This window comes from Seriola aureovittata, chromosome 6 (genome assembly GCF_021018895.1).
Source record: "Seriola aureovittata isolate HTS-2021-v1 ecotype China chromosome 6, ASM2101889v1, whole genome shotgun sequence".
Taxonomy (NCBI): domain Eukaryota; kingdom Metazoa; phylum Chordata; class Actinopteri; order Carangiformes; family Carangidae; genus Seriola; species Seriola aureovittata.
This window is the reverse complement of record NC_079369.1, coordinates 22474494-22495011: the sequence shown is the minus strand read 5'-3', so window position 1 is coordinate 22495011 and position 20518 is coordinate 22474494. Positions and strand designations below refer to the sequence as shown.

At 40.6% G+C, this 20518-nt stretch overlaps 1 protein-coding gene and 1 pseudogene across 1 annotated transcript; both read right to left on the bottom strand.

Moving 5' to 3' along the window:
* Positions 1-4111: 4111 nt before the first annotated feature.
* LOC130171165 (E3 ubiquitin-protein ligase RNF14-like) lies at positions 4112-9040 on the bottom strand (annotated as a pseudogene).
* Positions 9041-9307: 267 nt separating this feature from the next.
* On the bottom strand, positions 9308-19195 carry ankmy1 (ankyrin repeat and MYND domain containing 1). Its single transcript, XM_056377699.1, has 20 exons — positions 18836-19195; positions 17704-17850; positions 17416-17607; positions 16964-17014; positions 16640-16881; positions 16270-16486; positions 15893-16054; positions 14870-15000; positions 14138-14630; positions 13867-14051; positions 13577-13748; positions 13203-13343; positions 12983-13096; positions 12499-12606; positions 12235-12357; positions 11939-12040; positions 11448-11613; positions 11235-11340; positions 10946-11100; positions 9308-10662 (listed from the first exon to the last, which is right to left on the bottom strand). Exons 1-20 carry the CDS (start codon positions 19067-19069, stop codon positions 10460-10462), a joined length of 3444 nt encoding a protein of 1147 aa, XP_056233674.1. The 5' UTR covers positions 19070-19195; the 3' UTR covers positions 9308-10459.
* Positions 19196-20518: the final 1323 nt, after the last annotated feature.

Genomic DNA, 20518 nt, shown 5'->3' with positions numbered 1-20518 from the left:
GTAAGTATCGAGTAAAATAAATTTGTTTCCTACTCAAACCAACAATGTGAGGAGGCAAGAATAAAATCATAGATCTCTCCTCTCCCCTCCAAAATACGATTTTTGTACAAAATTCATGTCCCTAAATGCTGCAGGTGCATTACTGCTTGTTTAAAATACTCCACCTTTTTTGAAATTCCATTTCAAGCACAGAATGAAAAAAAAGCAACCAAACAGACTCAATTACTTACTGGTTTTCTGTACTAAATGTTTAGCCGTTCATTACCAGGTTCACAATTGTGCATCTGTCACTGCGGTTCACAAAGGCTCACTAAGCATTTGCTTCAAACAGACAGTTGAAGTAGATGACTGACAGCTCAATCACTCACTCAGACACCAACATGAACACTTCCTGTGGAGCAGATTGAACAAACACATCACTGGGCTGTCACCTGTCTTCTGTTCTGATTTGTTATCCACTCCAATCAGTACTGGAACAAATCTATGGCCAGAATTGGGCCACGCAGTTGTTTAACCATTCTGATTTTACAGTATATCTATTTGTCTAGGAAGAAAGGTGTCTGTCTGAAAACACCTTTACAGACAGTTTATGTAGCTGTTGATGAGGAGCAACTTCATCATTGAGACACGTGCTGGTCGGCCTTATGATTAGTCACAGTAAGAAAAGCACCAGTGTCACTAAAAACATTAATGATGGGCAGCATTCACAACACCAGGACCCTCAAAGTGAAGCATCCTAAACGTAGTCATTTTACATTTTGACATTTATTCAGGATATATTACATGTGGGGGGTGAGTGGGGGTGGGGGGGTGGGGGGGGGTGACATGGTACTTTTAGAATATACCTGAGCTGTAAAGGGGGAAACCAATTTTCAAAATCATCTCAGATATAGATTTTAAAAAACAGTCTCAAGAAGAAAAAACTTGATGGAGAAGATAAAACAAACAACTGGGGGCGAGGACGTCACAGTGGGTGTTAATATCAAATCATATCACACAAATCATCTCAGATTTGTATTAACATCACTCTTCATATCAGCAATGTATTCTTTGCCAAAAAGATTCAAAGGAATGATTTTATCAGAAACACCTTCTACTGTGAAACTCAAAATGTCTGCTGTGAAAAGGTCAGTTGATCTGACGCCTGCCTGACTGGGCTTAACTGATTCACTGATACACAGTACATTCAGAAAGTATTCAGACCCCTTCCTTTTTTTTTTGCACCCTTTATCTAGTTGTAAATTTAACTATAAATGAATAAAATATGTCATTTTTTTCCATTAATCTAAACTCAGTGATTTCATCTCATTCATTAATTAGCCATACCACTTATCCTTTTAGGGTCCCAGGGGGGCTGGAGCCAATCCCAGCTGACAGGTTACCAATCCGTCACAGGGCTGATGTATCGAGACAAACAACACATTCACGCTCACATTCACACCTAAGAGCAGTTTAGAGTCACTAATTAACCAAAACCTGCATGTCTTTGGATTGTGGGAAGAAGCCAGAACACCCAGAGGAAACCCACAGAGGCGCAGGGAGAACATGCTCACTCCACACAGAAAGGCCCCGGCCGCCCGGCACGTTCAAACCCAGAACCTTCTAGCTGTGAAGATAATTAATATAAATCAAAAAGTGAAATCTCTCATTTTCAAAAGTATCCAGATTCCAGACCTTTGATTCAGTACTGTCTGGAAACCCCAGTTACAGCTTAAGTGAAATTGAATTGAATGGATTTGATCAGTTCCTGTCTGAACTGCCATCGTCAGGTCTCCCCACAGATTTTCTTTCACTTTTTCACGATGGCTCACTGAGTGTAGATTGTTGGGCAAAAAATGTGAAAAAAAAAAAAGTGAAGAGGTCTGAATACTTTCTGAAGCCACTCTATCTATGTGTGCTCGCACAAGAGATCAATTAGAGTTTTTAGAGAGGTTTTATCAGAAAACACAATCACTGCCGCTGCTCTGTTCTCTGCGGGTTCAAGCCTTTTCCACGTGTTGCTTCACCCCGATCGATGATTTCACCGCAGGAGTTTCGCTTTTGACAAATAATCGTTTTACATGAGGCCACAAGTACATCATGTCTGAGAATGCCAAAGCCCAGCAGCAGCTTTCTGTCCTGCGTAGTTCAGTGTGGATTTAAGAAGCTCTTTAAAAGCGACAGGAGTGATGTCTTAAAGGTTAGGACGAAGTTGACAGATTGTTCTGTGTTGACAGTGGTTTCACACCCTGGTACATTTGAGCCGTATAATATTAATATTTTTGACAATCACTTCTGAGAAGTATGGTCAGCCTTACTTCAGTGGTTTTATGATAGCAGTGCTTAGGTGCATCCTATATGCAAATGTGACATATGTACATGTATTGAATTTCCATATATTTAATATACATTCTTCTTTCATATGTACATATACGTATGTAAAACTCATACATGGAACCTGTTAGAAATTAAAACAATTTCATATATTGACATATATATCTAGCTATACAAATATATACATTTATGTGTGTATGCTTATATTACATACTGTATGTTACATAAACATATATATATATATATATATATCCCACAGCCTGTCAGTATATGTTTATATTATATACATTATGTTCCAAAAGTCTGAGACCACTTTCCCAGAATGTGTAGATAGACATTTTTAAAATGAATGATAAATTAATAAAAACATATATAAACATATATGTTGTTTTAATAATTAAAAATTAAATATATAATGTTACATATGCGTTCTATATAAAAAGGGTGACATATATGGCAACATCACTCTTGATATATGGAGATATACTGTATGTCATATATTACATTTCTCTCTGGGATTCATGCCTTTGCATTTCTACTTTCTGTCACGTTTTACCAAAAAAGCTTCGACTACCATAAACACACGTCCTGTTCTCCAGTTCCAGTCCTCCAGGCCCCGCTAGAGAGGACTGTGGGTCAGTAAGGCAAACAGTTGTTTAGACATTTATGGGGAAGTGATGACCCCTGTTTGGAAACTGGATTTTTCCTGGAAAAGATACAGGAACACACACACACACACACACACACACACACACACACACACACACACACATGAAGAGAGACAACAAGAGAGAGGGCCAGCATTTCTTGGCTTCATATGAGAGACAGCTGTAGCTTTCCGATCATGTCTCAGACAGCCTGGGGACGTGCAGCAGTGGTCTTTGTTCCACTGTTGTGACAGAACAGTGGAGGAAGGGGGGGGGGGGGGCGTTTCAAAAACAGGAAGTCAATCAGTGAGTAGAGGCAAAATGCCCCATAAACTACCTGCAGGGTGTCCTTTGAACACAATTGAAACATTTGTGCAGTTCAGAAGAACAGGGAGTGATTATGTATCTTTAAAATGTTAAGCAGTAAAGGCGTTGTACATCGAAAACTCCTGTAGAGCAGTTGTTTGGATGCTGTAGGATATAATCCTTTTTGAAAATAAAACTGCGTAACAGGGAGTGGAAAGAGTTTAAAAAGTGACTCCCTACATACTGGAGCTATAATGATCAGTCATTGAATTGATTAGACGATCAACAGAAAAGCAAACTGCAGCAGTTTTGATACTCAAATTTTCAGTTTAAGTCATTTTTTTAAGCAATACTGGGATGATTTTACCAGTTTCAGTCTTTTAGCTTTTTTTCTTTGTCTTTTATGACATTAAATGGAACATCTTCAGGTTGTGGACACTTTAGACAAAACAAAGCAACTTACAGTATGATGGGCATTTAATTGATCTATTAATCAAAGAAATTATTTGCAGACAGAACAATAATGAAAACAATCATCAGTTGCAGACCCTAATTCTTGATATAACCATAGACTGTATATAAAAAGGATACAAACAAATGGGAACCGCTTGTAAAGTTACTTCAGAGCAATGGTATTTAGCACCATCTACTGGTCATAACAGACACATGGTGTCATTTTCTGAATGACTTGACATCAGTGATAGTAGGATGTTAAACATTTAGTTTTAAAATGTAAAATTCTCAGAGTCAAACTAACATGACATTTGTATGATTTTGGCTTTTTTTTGTATAAACTGTGACAAATAACATGTTGGCCCATTCACAGCAAAACACCATAGAGGATCTAATGTTAAGAGTGTTTATTCCCAACTGTGTTGAGATCATCATTTTTTGAAAACATGCTCCACATTATCATGTTTTTTACATGTTTCATTAAATGAGCACTTATTTGTATTGCAAACTGCCCTCCGATGATTGTGCAATTAATATAGCATAACATATGCAAAATGTGTTGACTCAGTTCCCTCCATGGCTGGAGGTCAAAGTGGCTGAAGGACTATGTCAGCGATCACTGGTAGACAGAACAGGGACTGTCCTCAAAGTGTACGCCTGCACCAGCGTAGGGCAGTCTGGTGAGGCAGGCCCAGCAGAAACACTTTCTACACTGAGAGCATGTCATAATGTTACATCCCCTGTTTTTCTGCAACATAAAATGCAACAACATATGTATTAGAAACAACATTGATCTAAAACAGTCAGATAATCAAATGGCGTGCCAAGGCCCAACTCTGTCACTTAAACACTGTAAAAATGAGTTTGTAAACACATATTTGTCGGCGCTCATGAGTTCATGTGTATGTGTAGAAATAAATGCTGATAGATGAATTAATAAATACCTCTATTCTGCAGAAGCAGTGAGGACAGTTCTTACTGTTGATTTCCATCCAGTGCTCGCTCAGACTGCCCTCCAGGTTGACCTGCAGCACCCTCCGGCTGTACCTGCTCTGCAGGACAAGCTGCCTCTGCTTGCTGCCGCTGGTATAGTCGTCCCACAGAGCCTTCAACCCCTCTGAGGCACACACAGCAACACAGAGCACTGCTTCAGACACACACCGACACACTGCACCGCACACACATCTGCATCCACACAAACTGAATATTCAATCCAGTGATGGGACTGTAATTAAAAGTTAACCAAAAAAAACCGTTTTCTATTATTTGCCTGTTATCTACAGTATTATCAACCTGCCACGTCATCTGCTTCCACTAAGACAGACGTTCCTCTCTGCTACCTAAGAAATTCAAGAATCTTGCTCTGTTTTTTTATACATTTATTTGATGTATTATTGCTCTAAAGCTTTGTAATTCTTAATTAAATAGTTGTAGGTCACCTGGGCTTGACGAAGCCTAATAAGACAGACATCTCATTTTACAGACTTACCCCTCATCATTACAGCTTTTGTTAGGTTTAACACATTGCTGTAACACACAAGTACCAAGAAAAAGTTCAGACAAGAAATCAGTGCAGCTCATTTTAAATATAATTTCATGTCAAATAAATGTTATCTTGATACCCATTAGAAGATATATTTGTGGTTTTAAGAACCAAAAACTATCTCAGTGCAGTTTTACATCACCTCTCTCAGGCTTCACTCTGGAGCTCTAGTAACAACAGGTCGGTGAGAGAGAGGAGGCTCTGAGCTTCTCTTCTGATTGGCTGACTGTTTTCTGAGTGGTGGAATAAAAGTATTGCAGGTTTCAGCTAAACACTGAGAGAAACCAAATCCTGTACGGTTGGATGGTGGGTCCAGGTGGGCGGGTCGAGTTTCTGAATACAGGCTGTGTGCATTTCTCTGTGGACTGAGCGCTTTGATATTTTCACAGTATTAAAATAGAAACCTAGACCTGCTTTATAATCAAAGAAAACATGGAAATCTCACTTTATACAATACCTTTTATGCAAAAAAAATACACACACACACACACACACACACACACACACACACACACACACACATACCTTGTGACTCTGGCAGCTCTAAATTGCCTTGCTTGAGGTCTTCTTCCATCTGTTTTTTCATGGCCTTCTTTGCCTGACAGTCATCTGTTCCATGGTAGGTCTTTCTGCAGGTGACACAGAAAGCAAAGCCGCACACAGAGCACAGCGCTGCAGTGCTGGACTTCTCCAGAATGACAGGTGAAGCACATGAAAGCCGAGGACAGTACGCCACATCTGCTCGGAAGAGGAGGGGAGAAGAGAAGAGACAGGAACCCGATGGAAAATTAAATTAGGTTTTTATTTATCTTGAGTCATTCTGGTATATAAAGGCGTTGAAGGCATCCTGAGTTTTACAAGAAATATAAGGGAAACACACCAGGCATGAGGTCCAGAGTCGACTGCAGCAGGAGACGATCATAGCGGCTGAACAGTTCCTCCCCCACCAGACTTTTCACCTTCAAAACAGAAAAACAGAAAATCAGACACGGCAGAATGAGGCAAAGAAGTCAGATAATCTACATTAAAATCCAGGAGATTTCTTTTGCCCATAATTTGTAGGTTGTTTTTTTTGAGTTAGACCAAATATGTCAATCGCTATGAGCTTATTGCAGATATGTTAACAAAGGCATATACAGTATATCTGCATAATGAGACAGTGCATGTCAGTAAAGCCCTTGCAGAAACAAATAGATACCAAATATATCATCTTACTGCTGAAGATTAAAACACTAAATACTAAGCCGATATATACTTATATATATCTTTGAGTATATATTTTCAATTAAATAAGGATCTAAGTAAACAAATTTAGTAATTCTTGCTCAACATCCCAAAACCTCAAAACACAAGAGGACAATCAGAATGAAGCTGTATTTGGCAGGACAGACAGACAGACAGACAGACAGAGAGGTGAAGACTGTACCTGTGCAGGCGTGGGGCTGGCCTTGCAGTCTGCCTGAGGACAGGTGACACCCCGGACGTTCCCCTCTGTTATGTGGAGCTTACAGAACTCAGTGAGACATGCCTGGCAGAAGATGTGGCCACACTCAGGCAACTGCACACACTCCGAACCGAGCCAGCCCACAAAGCACACACTACAGTCAAACACCGTGGCGGCAAACACTTTCTGTTTCTGGGCTGCATCATAGATCAAGAGCTGGGACAGCAGAGTTTGTGATGGAGTTAGGGAGGGGGTTTGCGCTTTATTTTCAAAGGATTCTCTGGGGTGGGTTTCCAGAGGAGCAGCTCCTTCTTGTCCACTCTGATCTACTTCATCTGGAGGCAATAATGAGGCCGAAACACCGCCTTCATTTGAGAAATCTTCCTGGACAATTTGATCAGACTCAGAAAAATGGAGGAGGCTTGGATTTGCCTGCCTATGAAGACAGATCCCTCTGGCTGTCAGCCTTTAACTCTGAGGGCTGGAAGGTCTGTTCAGCCTCCTTTGCATGTGAGGCTTGTATAATTTGGTTAGAATCACTCGGAGACCCTGAGTTTTGACGACTCTGGCTGACATTGCTGACTCCCTGAGAGTCTGTGCTGCTCTGGTCTGAGATTGAGGGATTTTGGCCATCAGCAAGAATCACATTCGGGTGCTGAACTTCCATGGATTGTGCAGGGAGATCTGAAACATTACAACTTTGGTCATCTGACTTTGGAGTGTCTTGATTATTCTTTGTTTCTGAAAGTGCAGCATTTTGTGAGTCTTGGCTATAGCGCAGAGTGCTGTGTTCATCAGAGTAGAGCTCCAGCAGAGTATGGATGTCCAGGAACTGGAGGGTATCTTCTCTGAGAAACTGCACCCAGGAGAAGAGCACCACTGCGCCTCCGGTTGCCTGGTAGAGATCAGTGAGCTGAGCGCCCAGTGCAGAGAGCTGTAGGGGGACAGCTGGTAAGCTTTATAGATTCTCTGCAATCACTCACACACACTGGGAGAGTTGTAAATGTGACCAATAATGTTGTAAGTGACCCACATTGCTTCTACTGATACCTGTATGTGTGTCAGCCAGCTGCAGGTGAGGGTGAAGGAGGGAGGGGAGGAGGATGGGTAGTCCTCAGGGAGTTCAAAGGTAAGGAGCAGAGGTGGCAGGAATGATATCTCATATTGCCTCACCGTTTCACCTTAGAAAGAAAAACAACAAGACAATATGAATAAAGTACATTACTACACACATAAATACTAAACTATGTTCATCAAGACTGTCAGTTGTGGACTGACCATTTTTCTCTTTCTTTCTTTCTTTCTTTCTTTCTTTTTCTTTTAAATAATCATGTTATATGCATTATTTTTTGCTGACCTTCTGCTGTCTATATTTATTTAATGTTTATTTGTATAGAGACAGAAGCATTTATAGCATAAGCTAGTTTGCAATGCCTGTCCCTTTAAAATGCATCACACTCAATAATACATACAAAATAACATTAAACACAAACAATTTACAATGATACAAAAAGGCCATAAAAACAAGCACATATGATACTAAAATATGATGAAAGCATGTCTATTTGTTGGAAAAACTGATAACTAAGAGATTCTTTTTCTTCAATAACAGTTTTATTATATTACATTTTTTTAAATTTTATTTCTGTTTCATATTTAGCTATTCATTTTCAAATGAGGGAAATTGTTGGTTACTACTACTTATTACTTTTTACCTTCCATTATAATGAGATAAGATTACTTCAGTCTATGGGCTTGGGAAGCAGTAGTTTCCCGTGCAAAGCAATTTAGACAGCCATGATTTGAACATTATCAAAATATCTGACCAATCCCGGCAATGTTATGGCTCATCGACATGCTGTTATCGTCCACACCCTTCATTTAATATTAATTTCAATACACTCTTTTCTGTAATTGGCTTACTAACCCTCTGTCAGAGCCACGGTGAAGTCCGCAGGAAGCTCAACTGACACTCGGATTTCTCCGGCAGGGTTCGACTCATTCCGGACGAACTCCTCCAAACCAAAGATACTATGGAGAGCGAGTAGCTCGTCTTCCTGGTCCTCCAAGTCGGTGTTCATACCTGCCGTCCCAATCACAGTAACTTACACTTCCTTCTCGCACTGTTTGTGAGGCTACGTGTTTGATGTGTCCTGCTGGAGTCGAAGTTCGTCTTTTAAAGTCGTCGTACTGAGATTGCAGATGTTGCTTTGCCTCTTTAAAAGATGAAATAGTGCAAAGTTAAAAGTGCTTGTTAAATCCTTCCAGGCGCTGGTCTATGTTTGCCCGTCCCACTGATGACTAATGTGTGTATGATGCAAGACACAATATACAGCAGTCACATCAATCTCTGTTGTTGCTGTCAGGCCAAACATTAGTCAGCTTTTCTTTGCACAAAGAACCAATATACTATTATGTTGTCGTGCAGAACTGGGAGATACATGCAAACAAAAACTAGAGGATGCAATTTCTAAAATAATTAAACTTTTACACAGGTGATACTGGGGGGAAAAAAACCTTGTGAAGGACCAAACAACAACAGATCCCTTTCCTGGACTGAAAGGTGTGTTAAGGACAATCAGTTAGAGGGTCAATCAGTACTGGATTAAGGCAAGGCAAATTTATTTGTGTAGTACATTTTCATACAGAGGTCATTCAATGTGCTTAACAGGAATAAAAGACGCATAAAAATAGTAAGTAAAAAGCACAAAAGCACAAGCAGATTCCTCTGAAAATGTTTCATTTCCTCTCCCAATAAGATTCTCTGCTTTTATCCATCTTGGATATAGAAAAAGATACATGTCTGAAGATGACATGGATGCAGACTGTTCAAATAGTTTTTACATGAATTACTTTTATTCAGCCTATACCACACTTACTACATATTTAACCAAACACTGTCATTCTCCAACTATAGAGAGCAGCCATCTTTGAGCACCTTTGCGGACAGGGTCATTACTGTCAACCAGGATGACAATGCAGCTCTAGGAGAGTCTAAACTTATCTGGGCTCTTCTCCAGATCAATGAGTTCCTCCTGATGGTGGCACCGCGAGATAAGGAGCACAAACCCAAAGCTGCAGGGCTTCTATGGAGACTTGTATACTTCAGGCTAGAGGTGCCTCATTACCTGCAGGTTCTGGTTTCGAAAGGCCTTGAGTTCCAGCCTGAACCACTGGTTTGCACCAGCCTGGACCCATTAGCATCGGCCTACTGGAGTTTGTGGAAGAGGTTTGTGATGCCTGTCCTCACCATGTGGGCTACAATTCAAAGTATGACTGCAAGAACATGGATAGTGTGGAATCTAGTGCAGCAGTGTAATACTGTGGTGGTTATTATTGTATTTTCACTCTCCATTGACTGAGTAACAGGAAGCTGTGAACTACTATACAATATGAAGCAGCAGGTGAAGCTGGCTTATTCTCTATATTATAGAAAAGAAGATCAACAACAGTTATAGCATTAAAAATGATGATATAAAAGCCCAACTCTGGCACTGAGACCTACTGGATTCATTTGGTAAATATGTAAATGAATGCAACCATTCAATGTTGTCAGTGTTTCTGTGACAATAACACAGGCAGACATTATTACAATACTATTACAGATTGCAAGCCTACAAAGGGAAATGATTATGGCACAAAATATCACCAATCAGCCAAATATATAAAGTTAAGACCTAGAATCAGGGAAAGACATGATGTAACAGAAGTGCATTGCAATATTAGGAGGATAAAGTTAAATTTTAGTGTTCATCAGTTGTAGCTGTAGTTTTCCTTCAGGTTGACTTGGCTCTCCAAGACCTTCTCTGCCATTTTCAGGGGCCTGGAGAAGCTTTGGGATTTCAAGTTGACACTCAAGGGCCTGGGGACTGTTTTGGATTTCAACATGACAGTCATGGGCCTGGGGCCTCTTTGGGAATTAAACGCAACTCTCTTCTGGATGCCATCAGCAGATGCTGGATTGAGAGAGACAGATAGACAAAGTATTTACATACTCTAATCATCCAAAATCTAAAACCAAATTTCCAAGATATTGTACATCATTAATATTTCTCAAAATCATGAGTCTATCCTGTAGATATTACAGATTCAAAACACTATGACAAAGTTACATAAAGTTATTTTATTAAAAGCTTATTTTGGGATATTTCTGGTCTCAGCTTCGGCGCTGCTGAGGTAGGATTTGGGGGTTGGGTTTGCTGGGCTGTAACTGTGGGAGCGAGAGGTCCTGATTCCCACCTGACATCCGGATACACTCTTCCTTGTGTCGTTCATCCCATGCTTTCAGTTTACAGGACCTGGAGCAGTAGAAGACCTTGTGGCAGCGGCTACAAGCTGTCAGCTTCACGGACACAGAGCGACCACACTGATAGCAGAATTTAAACAATGGTTTCCTAAGAGAAAACATAGAGTTGGAAACAGGCTCCTGAAAGGTTTGTGTTGCTTTATTTTCCCTCTCAACTCTCACGCTAAAATTTGATTTGAGTTAGAGCATGACAGGGGATTGAAAAAGAATGTGTGTTTGTACCTGTGTTTTTCTGTTATGTGTGGTAGACTTTCACTGCTGAGGAGGGGCCTGTTTGAGGAGATGGCACCTGCCCCCTTGTGCACAAACCTCTCTGCACTACTGGTACCTGTTAGTACACATGCACACACACATGCACCCACTATGATTTACAACCATACTCACAAACACAAAACAATTGTCTTTTTTTTTTTGGCACAAATGCAATGTACTGACCATTTAGTGTGAGATGTTGTTCTCCGTCTAAATTCTTGGTCTCCCACTGGCCAGCAGTCCGTCTCAGCAGATCTCTCATCATGCTCAGCAACTGGCGCCGTGCTTTGAACGTTTCCCTCTCCCGCATGCTCAGAGCGTGGAAGGGAGTGTTGGCAATACGCAAGTCCTAGATGGTAACATACAGACGGCTATTCAGATGAAATGATGTGGCAAAGAAATAAACAAAAAACTACTTAAAGCTTTTTCTAACTATAGCCTCAAAAGTATCACAAAGTTAAAGTTACAACTAGGATTTATTGCAGGGCTTTTGTAGTGTAATGTACTCAGACTGTACAAGTGTACATTATAATAATATAGTGGTAATCCAGTGTATGGTACATTATGTGTGTATCTGCGCTCAGCCATGCAAACTTTTCATTGCCTGCAAAGACTAAATAAAGTTTACTGAATTCAACTAGATGTATAGAGAGTTCTCACAAAAGGTGCCTTACCTGGTTAAAGGAGTGGTGTGCATAGTCGACTGCAGTTCCCACAACATCACCCACCATAATTGGCATCAAGATGTCGGCACCAGCCTTGGCTAACACATCCAACTACATCACAGATACAAATATGCATGATTGAACGACTCAAAGTAGCGACTGATCTTTTCACTGTTAATATATTAGGAGGATATATGTTGGAAATTTAGAAATGCCTTATAATGTCACTGCAATTTCTCTCTTGTCTTTAGGCTGTTTAACACTCATATATGGCCATTTGTTTGTTTGTGTGTTTGTTTGGGTACCAGTTTAGCTCTGTTGCCACCTAAGTGGTAGTTGATGTTTGCGAGAGCGCAGAGAGCGCTGCCCACCCCACGGCCAAGGGGGATGTTGGGATCTGCACCTCCTTTCAACAGCTCCTCCACTGCCTACGCAGGAAAAAGGAACAGGGACCAGGCAAAAAAGAAGTTTTGTTGCACATGTGCAGTATGTGTATGTGTGACTCTGTGTGTGACAGTGTGTGTGTGTGTGTGTGTGTGTGTGTGTGTGTGTGTGTGTGTGTGTTCTACCAGGTCATTGCCACTTGCTATAGCCAGGGAGAGAGGTGAGTGTCCACTCCAGAGGAGGTCTGTGCTGGCTCTGTGGGAGAGCAGAAGGGCTACCACCTTACTGGCATTCTGTCAGTAAACAAACACATAGGTCCATTAAATAGAACAAAATATTACTGTGAGAAAAGCTCATGATTTTTGTGATTTTCTGCCTCGCACTAAACATCCCACAGCTGTTAGCTTTTTGAAGAGGAAACTGTTTCTCCAAAAAGATTTTAAATATTAAATATCTACGTAGCCAAATTATTGCCTTTAATTTTTTCCAGACACATGACAAAATTGTTATTCAATGTGAAATAACATAATACACTCTGCATGTATTTTTTCCTTGTAACAAGTGTCCCTTGTCATTCTATGGGATTGGGTGAATTCAAAATAATCATGTATCATGTGTGCAACATGCTACAGATTTCAATGAGCATGTGCATGCACAGTATGTACTGACCCGGTAGTCACTGTCTCTCTGGCAGGCCACATGCAGGGCCGTCCTGCCTCCTTCTTTGAGATGTGACTCATGTGACTCATCTGTGCTCAGTGGCTTCTGAGCCTTCATGAAAATCTGTAAAAGACCAAGAGAGAAACTCTTTTCTCTTTCAGTTTAACTATTGCCAAAACCATTACTACCAAGGACACAAATTAAGCTTCATGTGCAAGAACATACGCACCCTATCCGGTTCATAGATCTTGTCCTGGTCTTGTGCCTGTGCATCTGGGTCGTTGATAGTGTACAGCAGCAGTTCTGTGATTCTGGGACCTGGTGAACCTGGCAGTGCTGCAGCTACATGCAGGGGATAAAGGCCTCTCCTCTACAAAGATGAATTTCATGGTTTTTGGAAAAGATGGACAGAAGGTTGTGTGCGGGAGGGAGGAGTGCAATATACATGTTCTCATTTTGTTTTGTGTGTGTTTGTTTCAAGATATGAGATATATTAATTTTAAGATATCACTCATTTGGTTTCTCCGTGGTTCAACAAACTTGTAACCCCCCTCCCCCATTAATAAACTTCTCCTTTAGAGAAAGTAAAACACTAATTCCTACCTCAGGTGGAAGGGGAATGTCAGTACGAGCTCCACACAGCAGCAGTCTCCTGACAGCCTCAGTGTCAGCTGCCATAACTGCTAAAAAGATGACAGGCATGGGAACCTTGGATACGTTGGGGTCAGCTCCCCGTTCCAATAACAGCTTCATGGTTTTCAAACGAAGACGGTGTCTGGTCAGACAGGCACACAACAAATAAAAGTTATTCAGAGAGACACATATGGAAACAAGGCAAGTATCATCAGAACAAAACAAACAGCGGGGTGAAAGGAGAGAGAAAGAGAACTGACTCAATTTTCATAGCAGCCATTTTGCGTACAGTCTCCTGTGTGTCAGAGCGCTGAGGAATCCCTGTGTGACTCAGAGCTTCTGCCGAGAGCTGCATCACTTCCTCTGTGACCTGGATGTTATAGCTGCTGACAGAGCGGGCAGAATCAAAGGTCTGATTCTGGGTCAGCTCTTTGTCTTTGCCCTGCTGCAGACAGACAGATGAGTAGACATCAGTGTGTTCAAACAAGTACCAACCTATCAAACCAATTATAGGGAGGGAACTCTTTATACCTGAACTATTGTTGCTGCCTTAGCTCGGCATTCCTTCCACTGCACGCTGCCCAGTGCAATGTGTCCATCCAACACCTGAATGGAGCGCTCCACACTTCCTCTGTCCTCTTTATCCTCTTCATGAACATGACTCACTTTCTCCTCTACACCTTCCTCGACCTCCTCACTCAACTCCACATCCTTCATTCTCAACTCAATGACTGTTTCCTTGCCTTTTACTTCACTTTCCCTTGTTTGATCATGTTCTTCCACAGTCTTTCTCTCCTCACCGTTGCTCTCTCCCTCATAATCCCTATGGCTGCTTTCTCCTTTCTCTCGAACCTCTCCCTCTCTTTGTTTCTCCTTCCTGTCCTCTTCTCTCTCCCCCACAAGTTGGTGTTCGGTGTCTGTAGGGGTCTCAGGTTCATTTAGGCCAGGCTCAGTGATGAGCTCACTATCATTGGACGCTTTACTGCTGTGATGTGAGATGTGCTGTGTTAATTCTTCTGCTGTCCTGAAAAAATACAACAGATAGGGAACATAAATTAATACATCAGTTTGTTTTAGAGACACACCTCATAACTGTTGTAAGGAGTCACACAGCTCTGAATATAACATTTTCATGACCATTATCACTTTGCTTTATCTTAATTATTAACAGTGGGAGATATCAGCTGTGCATAAAAGGTTATACATTATATACAGTTTCTGCTGAATGATATGTGAAAGCAGTGGTATTAGCTGTATCCTTACTGGTCACAGAGTTGGCTCTGGTTGGTCTGCATAGTGGTCTGGGGTCTGTCGTGAAGCCCAGGTGTGTCTCTAGTGAAGCCAGGTTGGCTGATCTGGGGACTGCTCCCACATGCAGATGGAGACCTCAAAACCTGATGACACATTGCGGTAGAGGCTGTTTCATTTCAATCGTCTTTGCAAAACACAGTTTCATACATATAAACTACGGGTCATGAGAAAACACTAAGAAACAAGACTAAGAGTCTACAGCCATTCTTAGGCCCAGTGGTGTTTTAGGTTAAAAGCTAACATCAGTGTTAATATCAAGCTAACATGCTCACATTGACAATGCTAACATGCCATTCTTAAGCAGGCATAATGTTTACTGTGTTCACCATCTTAGTTTAGAGTGTTAGCATGTTAGCAGCTGTTGATTAGCACTCAACACAAAGCAAAGTTGAGGCTGATGGGAATGTCATCAGTTTTGCGGGTATTTGGTCAAACCAATTTATGAGGCAAATTCAAATCTTGACCAGATGATGGCGCTAGAAATTCACTGAAGTCATTAGGATAAATTGTCCAGGAACCACAAGTGTCTGTGCAATGTTTGGTCCCACTCTATGTAGTAGATGTTGAGATATTTGCTGAGAAAAAGATATGGAGAAAAAGTCAGATGATCACCAAAGTCTAATGGATTCATACTCTGGTCATCATGGATGTCTATACAAATTTCAACATGTCATTAAAAAACCAAAAATTTCATAGTGGCTCTGATTGTGTTGTTTGGGTTGATTATAGTTCTGTTTTGTTAACTCTATTTTCTTTGTAACCTTGTTGCTATCATGGTTGTTTGATTCGTTTCATGTGAAGCACTTTGTTGCTTTTTTTTTTTTTTACTTAGTTATCATAAATGTCTGCACTAAATTTCTGGACAATCCTTCTAATAATCATTGAGATATTTCAGTGTGGAACAGAGGACTAACCGACAGACCAACACTGCCATCCATCGAGCATGACTAAAAACTACATTAAGTTCAGTCTTACTTGAGATTTGGGAGATGGTTCAGCCAAAGTGGTGTGCAGAGACTGAAAAGGGTAGTAGACAACATGGCACACAGCCAGGGCAGACATGCCTTCACAGTTCAACTTGTCAATGTCAGCACCCAGATTCAACAGCAGCTGGATCACGTCATTGTGGCAGTTTACCTGACAGGTGCAAGAAAAAGACAACAAACATAAAGCAGTCAGCGAGACAAACATGACACTAAAACCAAAGAACAATAAAAAAGCCTTTGAATGTTTTATTCATTTTACTTTAATTGTTGACTCTAATTGTTAATGGATAACAATCAAAGAGCAAATGAGTGAAAAAATTGAATCAACAAACAAAGAGCCAAAAAAAACAACTAATAATGTGTTACTGTGGCAGCAATCAGTGCAGTGTGTCCCTGTGAATCTGCTACATCAGGGTGGACCAAACCAGTCCGGAGGATCTGAGAAACAGTCTGCAGTTCCCCTTGGGAGGCGTGCTGTATCATCCGCTCTGAACTGACTTCCAAAGGCCCTTTGGGACCAAAACTTTCCCTGTTCAGAGCGAGAACGGCAGCCACGTCCCAGCCCACATTTTCAGCATGTCGTCTGAGAGACACACACAACAGATCAGTCACTTGCAGTACTGTTTGCAGTCATACCTGTGCAGGATGCATACATCTTTTTTTTTTCTTTTTCACAGTACAATATGTTTTGCTACCAATGCTCAAACAACATTTTTTGATGTACTGTATGTCTGACCTGTGTTTGTGTATGTGAGCCTGCACGCGGGCCTGTAAGGGCAGAGTGGAGAGTGGGTCTCGTTCATAGCCTTGGTACGGATTAATGTCCGGCTCCCACAGCTCGCCATAAAACAGTTGATCCAACTCTCTTCTTCGGCCAGGGGGAAGTGGCAAGTGGTCGCCATCTGTTGAGTAACTCTCCATGCCGGGGGGAAGGATAAAATTCTCATCTGACTGCAGCAGCTCTCTGTCTGTATGCACCTGAAGAGGATGGGGGACTAATTGATCTGCTTTGAGTCAAGTCACAAAGCTCATATAATTAATCATTATAGCAGTATTTTACCTCAGAGTGTGTCCTGGCTTCTGTGTGTAGACTACTAGAGAGAATGGGAGGCTGGTGAGGAGAATAAAGAAGCAAAGAGGTCAGTTGAAGCAAATGTGTACATATTAAATTACATAATTTAGCACACAATTTTGATTGCTTAAGCACTACATATGTATAGATGTGAAAGAAATTATATATCCACTTCTTCTTTGTAAGACATTATTTTGCTTACATTGTCCAGTAGGGGAGCTGACTATTATAAAGGTTTGATGACAAATGTAAGTGTGAAAAAATACTTCCAAATACAACGACATAGTGTCTCAAAGTCGTTTTGGTTCTGGACCTACAGTCAGGAGAGATGTTTTATATCTTTTTGTCTGGGTCATTGTTTTAAAATGAATGTGTAAGCAAATATGAATACAGATGCTTTAGCCAATTGGCCTGTGCATGACACAGTGGTCAGCATATACCTGAGTCGAATCTGTGGTGGCAGCTGGGTCCATGTAGGCAGCGTATTCTGGAAAGTTCTTCAGGCTAAAGCCCTCTTCTACAGTGGTGCAGAGCCTTAGCAGGCATTCCCTGAGCCATAGACCCACATCCTGACGGCCATCTGGATAACTAACCACACCTGGACCAAACTTCTGGTCAGCATAGTACAAGCCCTGAGAGGAGGGGAGAAGTTCATTGTTATTTATAAACTAAAAACAAAACCTACCCAAATATCTGTCATCATCCATCCATCCATCCATCCAGTTTGCCTGAAAGGTGGCTCCATCAGGGAACAGATGCTGTCCATATCCTTCCTTTCTGTTGAGGTAAAACTTGCCAATGAACTTGTGGCCTGTGGGCCAGCAGTACAGTCCGTCCCCATGCCTGTAGTCTTTGTAGAAAGAGCCCTCATAGAACTACACAAAGGAGCAGACAGGGAAATCAAACAGTAGTTTGCTTTGTTTACGGGTAACTCCAGGAGACAGTGAAAAAATGTCATTATGTTTTATGTAAATGCTTTCTGCCATTCACACAGGACATACGATAGCATGATGACCCTCCTATTATTGCCTATTTTTGCAAAAATATACAGTAAATTCCTAAAAATGAACACAGCTAGCTCGCTGAAGGAAACTGGCAAAAATGCTCTGACATATTTTTTGCTTGAATCGTTATCATGTTCAGTGGAGGAAAGTATGTGAGTACATCACCTCAACTACTGTACAGTACAATATTGAGGTACTTTACTTGCATATTTCCATTTAATGCTATTTTATACTTATACTCCACTAGATTTCAGATTTATTTATTTGTTTACATTTATTTGACAGTTTTAGTAACTAGTTACTTTGCAGATTCAGATTATTTATAGAAAATATAAACAACAAATAAATGATCATATGTTATCATAGACTAAGATAAGCTAATACCTTACTGATCACAAATTCACAAGCTACCCAGCCGCATAAAAGTCATCAAAATTAGACCCACCTTTACCAGCTGCAACATTAAAGTGATTCCTCATACATGATGCATCAATAATTATAATCCAATTATTTAATATACATTATTTTGAAATGGGTCATTCTGTATAATAGCTATTTTCTCTTTCAGTAGGCTACTTTTAAATATATTTAATTTTACTTGACCTTTACCAGTATTTCTACACTGTTGTTTTGTATTATGATCTTCTACCACTGCCAACAGGCAAATATATATTATCCTGAAATGGGCAATTCTGTATGATGAGTGCTTTTACTTTCAGCAAAGTATATGTTGATGTTTATACTACTTTTACTAATGTACAATTATGAAAGCTTGACTTTTACACGTAACACTATTTCTTCAGTGTGGTGTTGCTCCTTCGTCCAGCATTGATCATGTTATTTTCACATTAGTTACCTCTCCGTTTCTCCAGGTGTACCTTCCTTTGCCGTGTTTGAAACCGTTCACAAAGTCTCCCTCATATCTGGATCCGTCGGACCACTCCTGAACACCGAGCCCCTCTCGTCTGTCTTCACCGCTTTGAGCTCCTCTGTGGCCGGTGCTTTGCCTCCCTGCCCCTGGATCCGCACGCCCTCCTCCTCCTCTCCCCTGCGGGGCTGCCGCTACACCTTTACCGGTCGTCGACAGCATTTTAACCGGTACGTATCCTCTCTTAAAGTAACTGACCTGAATCCATTAGAGTACAACAGCAGTTAGTTTACAGTGAACTTTAACGGAGGTTTCTAGTTAGAGGAGACAGAAAACTTTAACTATCAGAATCAGATTTGAGTTTTGACTCTGCTGTAACGTTAAGCGACGATTGTCATGACAACAGTAGAAACCTGTGCGGGTGGAGAGTTCTCACGCATGCGCAGGCGAAAGGCAAAGTATATGAAAAGTTTTTAAAAAAACACGTGACTTTAGTGTCAATCATACTTAGTTTTAATCATTTCAGGCACTAATTTGCAGCAGTTTACAACAGTTTATTGTAAATATTAGTATTAGTGCAATAAGCTACTTCAAGTTATAGCTTTTTGATACATGATTGATTTACTGTAGTATGTATTTTTTTTTATCAATTTGAGTAACATGACTCTCTATTTGTTTATTATTTATTTATTTATTTAATCCTTAATGTGAACCAGGTAGTTTCATTTAGGTTGTCATATCTTTTTCAACAGAGATGCGTACAAGAATAAACATGCACACTCTTCTTCATGGACCTGACATGATTTTATACTTCAGTGTAATTTTCTGACAAATCTGTGGATAATTAAAATATGTAGACAGAACTAGAGTAGAGTAAACCTAGGGTTTTTGGGGCCCCTGGACAATTGCCCTCTTTGCCAAGTTGATGTTGAGAAACAGGGGATTTACAGATTAGTGCACCTTTAATGGCAAGTTGCTGTCTTGCTGACTTTTTAGAAAACTGGTAAGAAATTAGGCATTTTTCAGTAGCCTTTAACAAACAGATCCACATTTGTAAAAGTATGTTTACTCTACAGACTAAAGGTAGCGTGAGATGATTAAATATAAACAGGAGAGGAGAGTGAAAGTAGGTCACTGTTAGACAGCAGGGTCACCTTGTTGAAGGTAAGTGTCCCTCTATAGGATCAGTGAAGCAGGACCACCCTGTCTGTGAGTGTATTCATACAGTATGTCACCTGACACTTGCCCTGTAACTGACATTGCTGCGTCTGGTTTCAGCCAATGCTGTGGGAGTTAGGTAGTGGTAGATGACAGTTAGTTCAGTTAGAGATTTCACCATTAATATTTCCTCCCTCAGATAATATTTGTTCTGGCGTCCAAAAAAAAAGTCCAAGAAGAATCTGAAACTGTCAATATGCATTAGTTTGGCTGTAAACAGTGAATTCAATTAAATGTTGTTCTGTAGGATAATTGTATCTTTTACTAGTAGAAATAATCATTAATGTAGAGTTGATGGGAGGTCTGCAATGATCCTCATGATCACAGCTCCTATACTGTAGTTTTGATCAATCATGTGAAGGAAAATCTACTTTACTCTCACAGCATAGTGGAAAACATGTTTAATGGTGTGCAGAAGACAGAATAAAAACCAATCATGCAGGATTGAAATAA

What these genes read in the sequence shown, in the direction of transcription:
- ankmy1 (XM_056377699.1), bottom strand. Translation starts at nt 19,069, where the DNA reads ATGCTGTCGACGACCGGTAAAGGTGTAGCGGCAGCCCCGCAGGGGAGA. An exon ending in CACACCACTCCTTTAACCAG is followed by an intron (nt 11,614 to 11,938) that starts GTAAGGCACCTT and finishes GTTACCATCTAG; the next exon opens with GACTTGCGTATTGCCAACAC. An exon ending in CACATAACAGAAAAACACAG is followed by an intron (nt 11,101 to 11,234) that starts GTACAAACACAC and finishes GTTTTCTCTTAG; the next exon opens with GAAACCATTGTTTAAATTCT.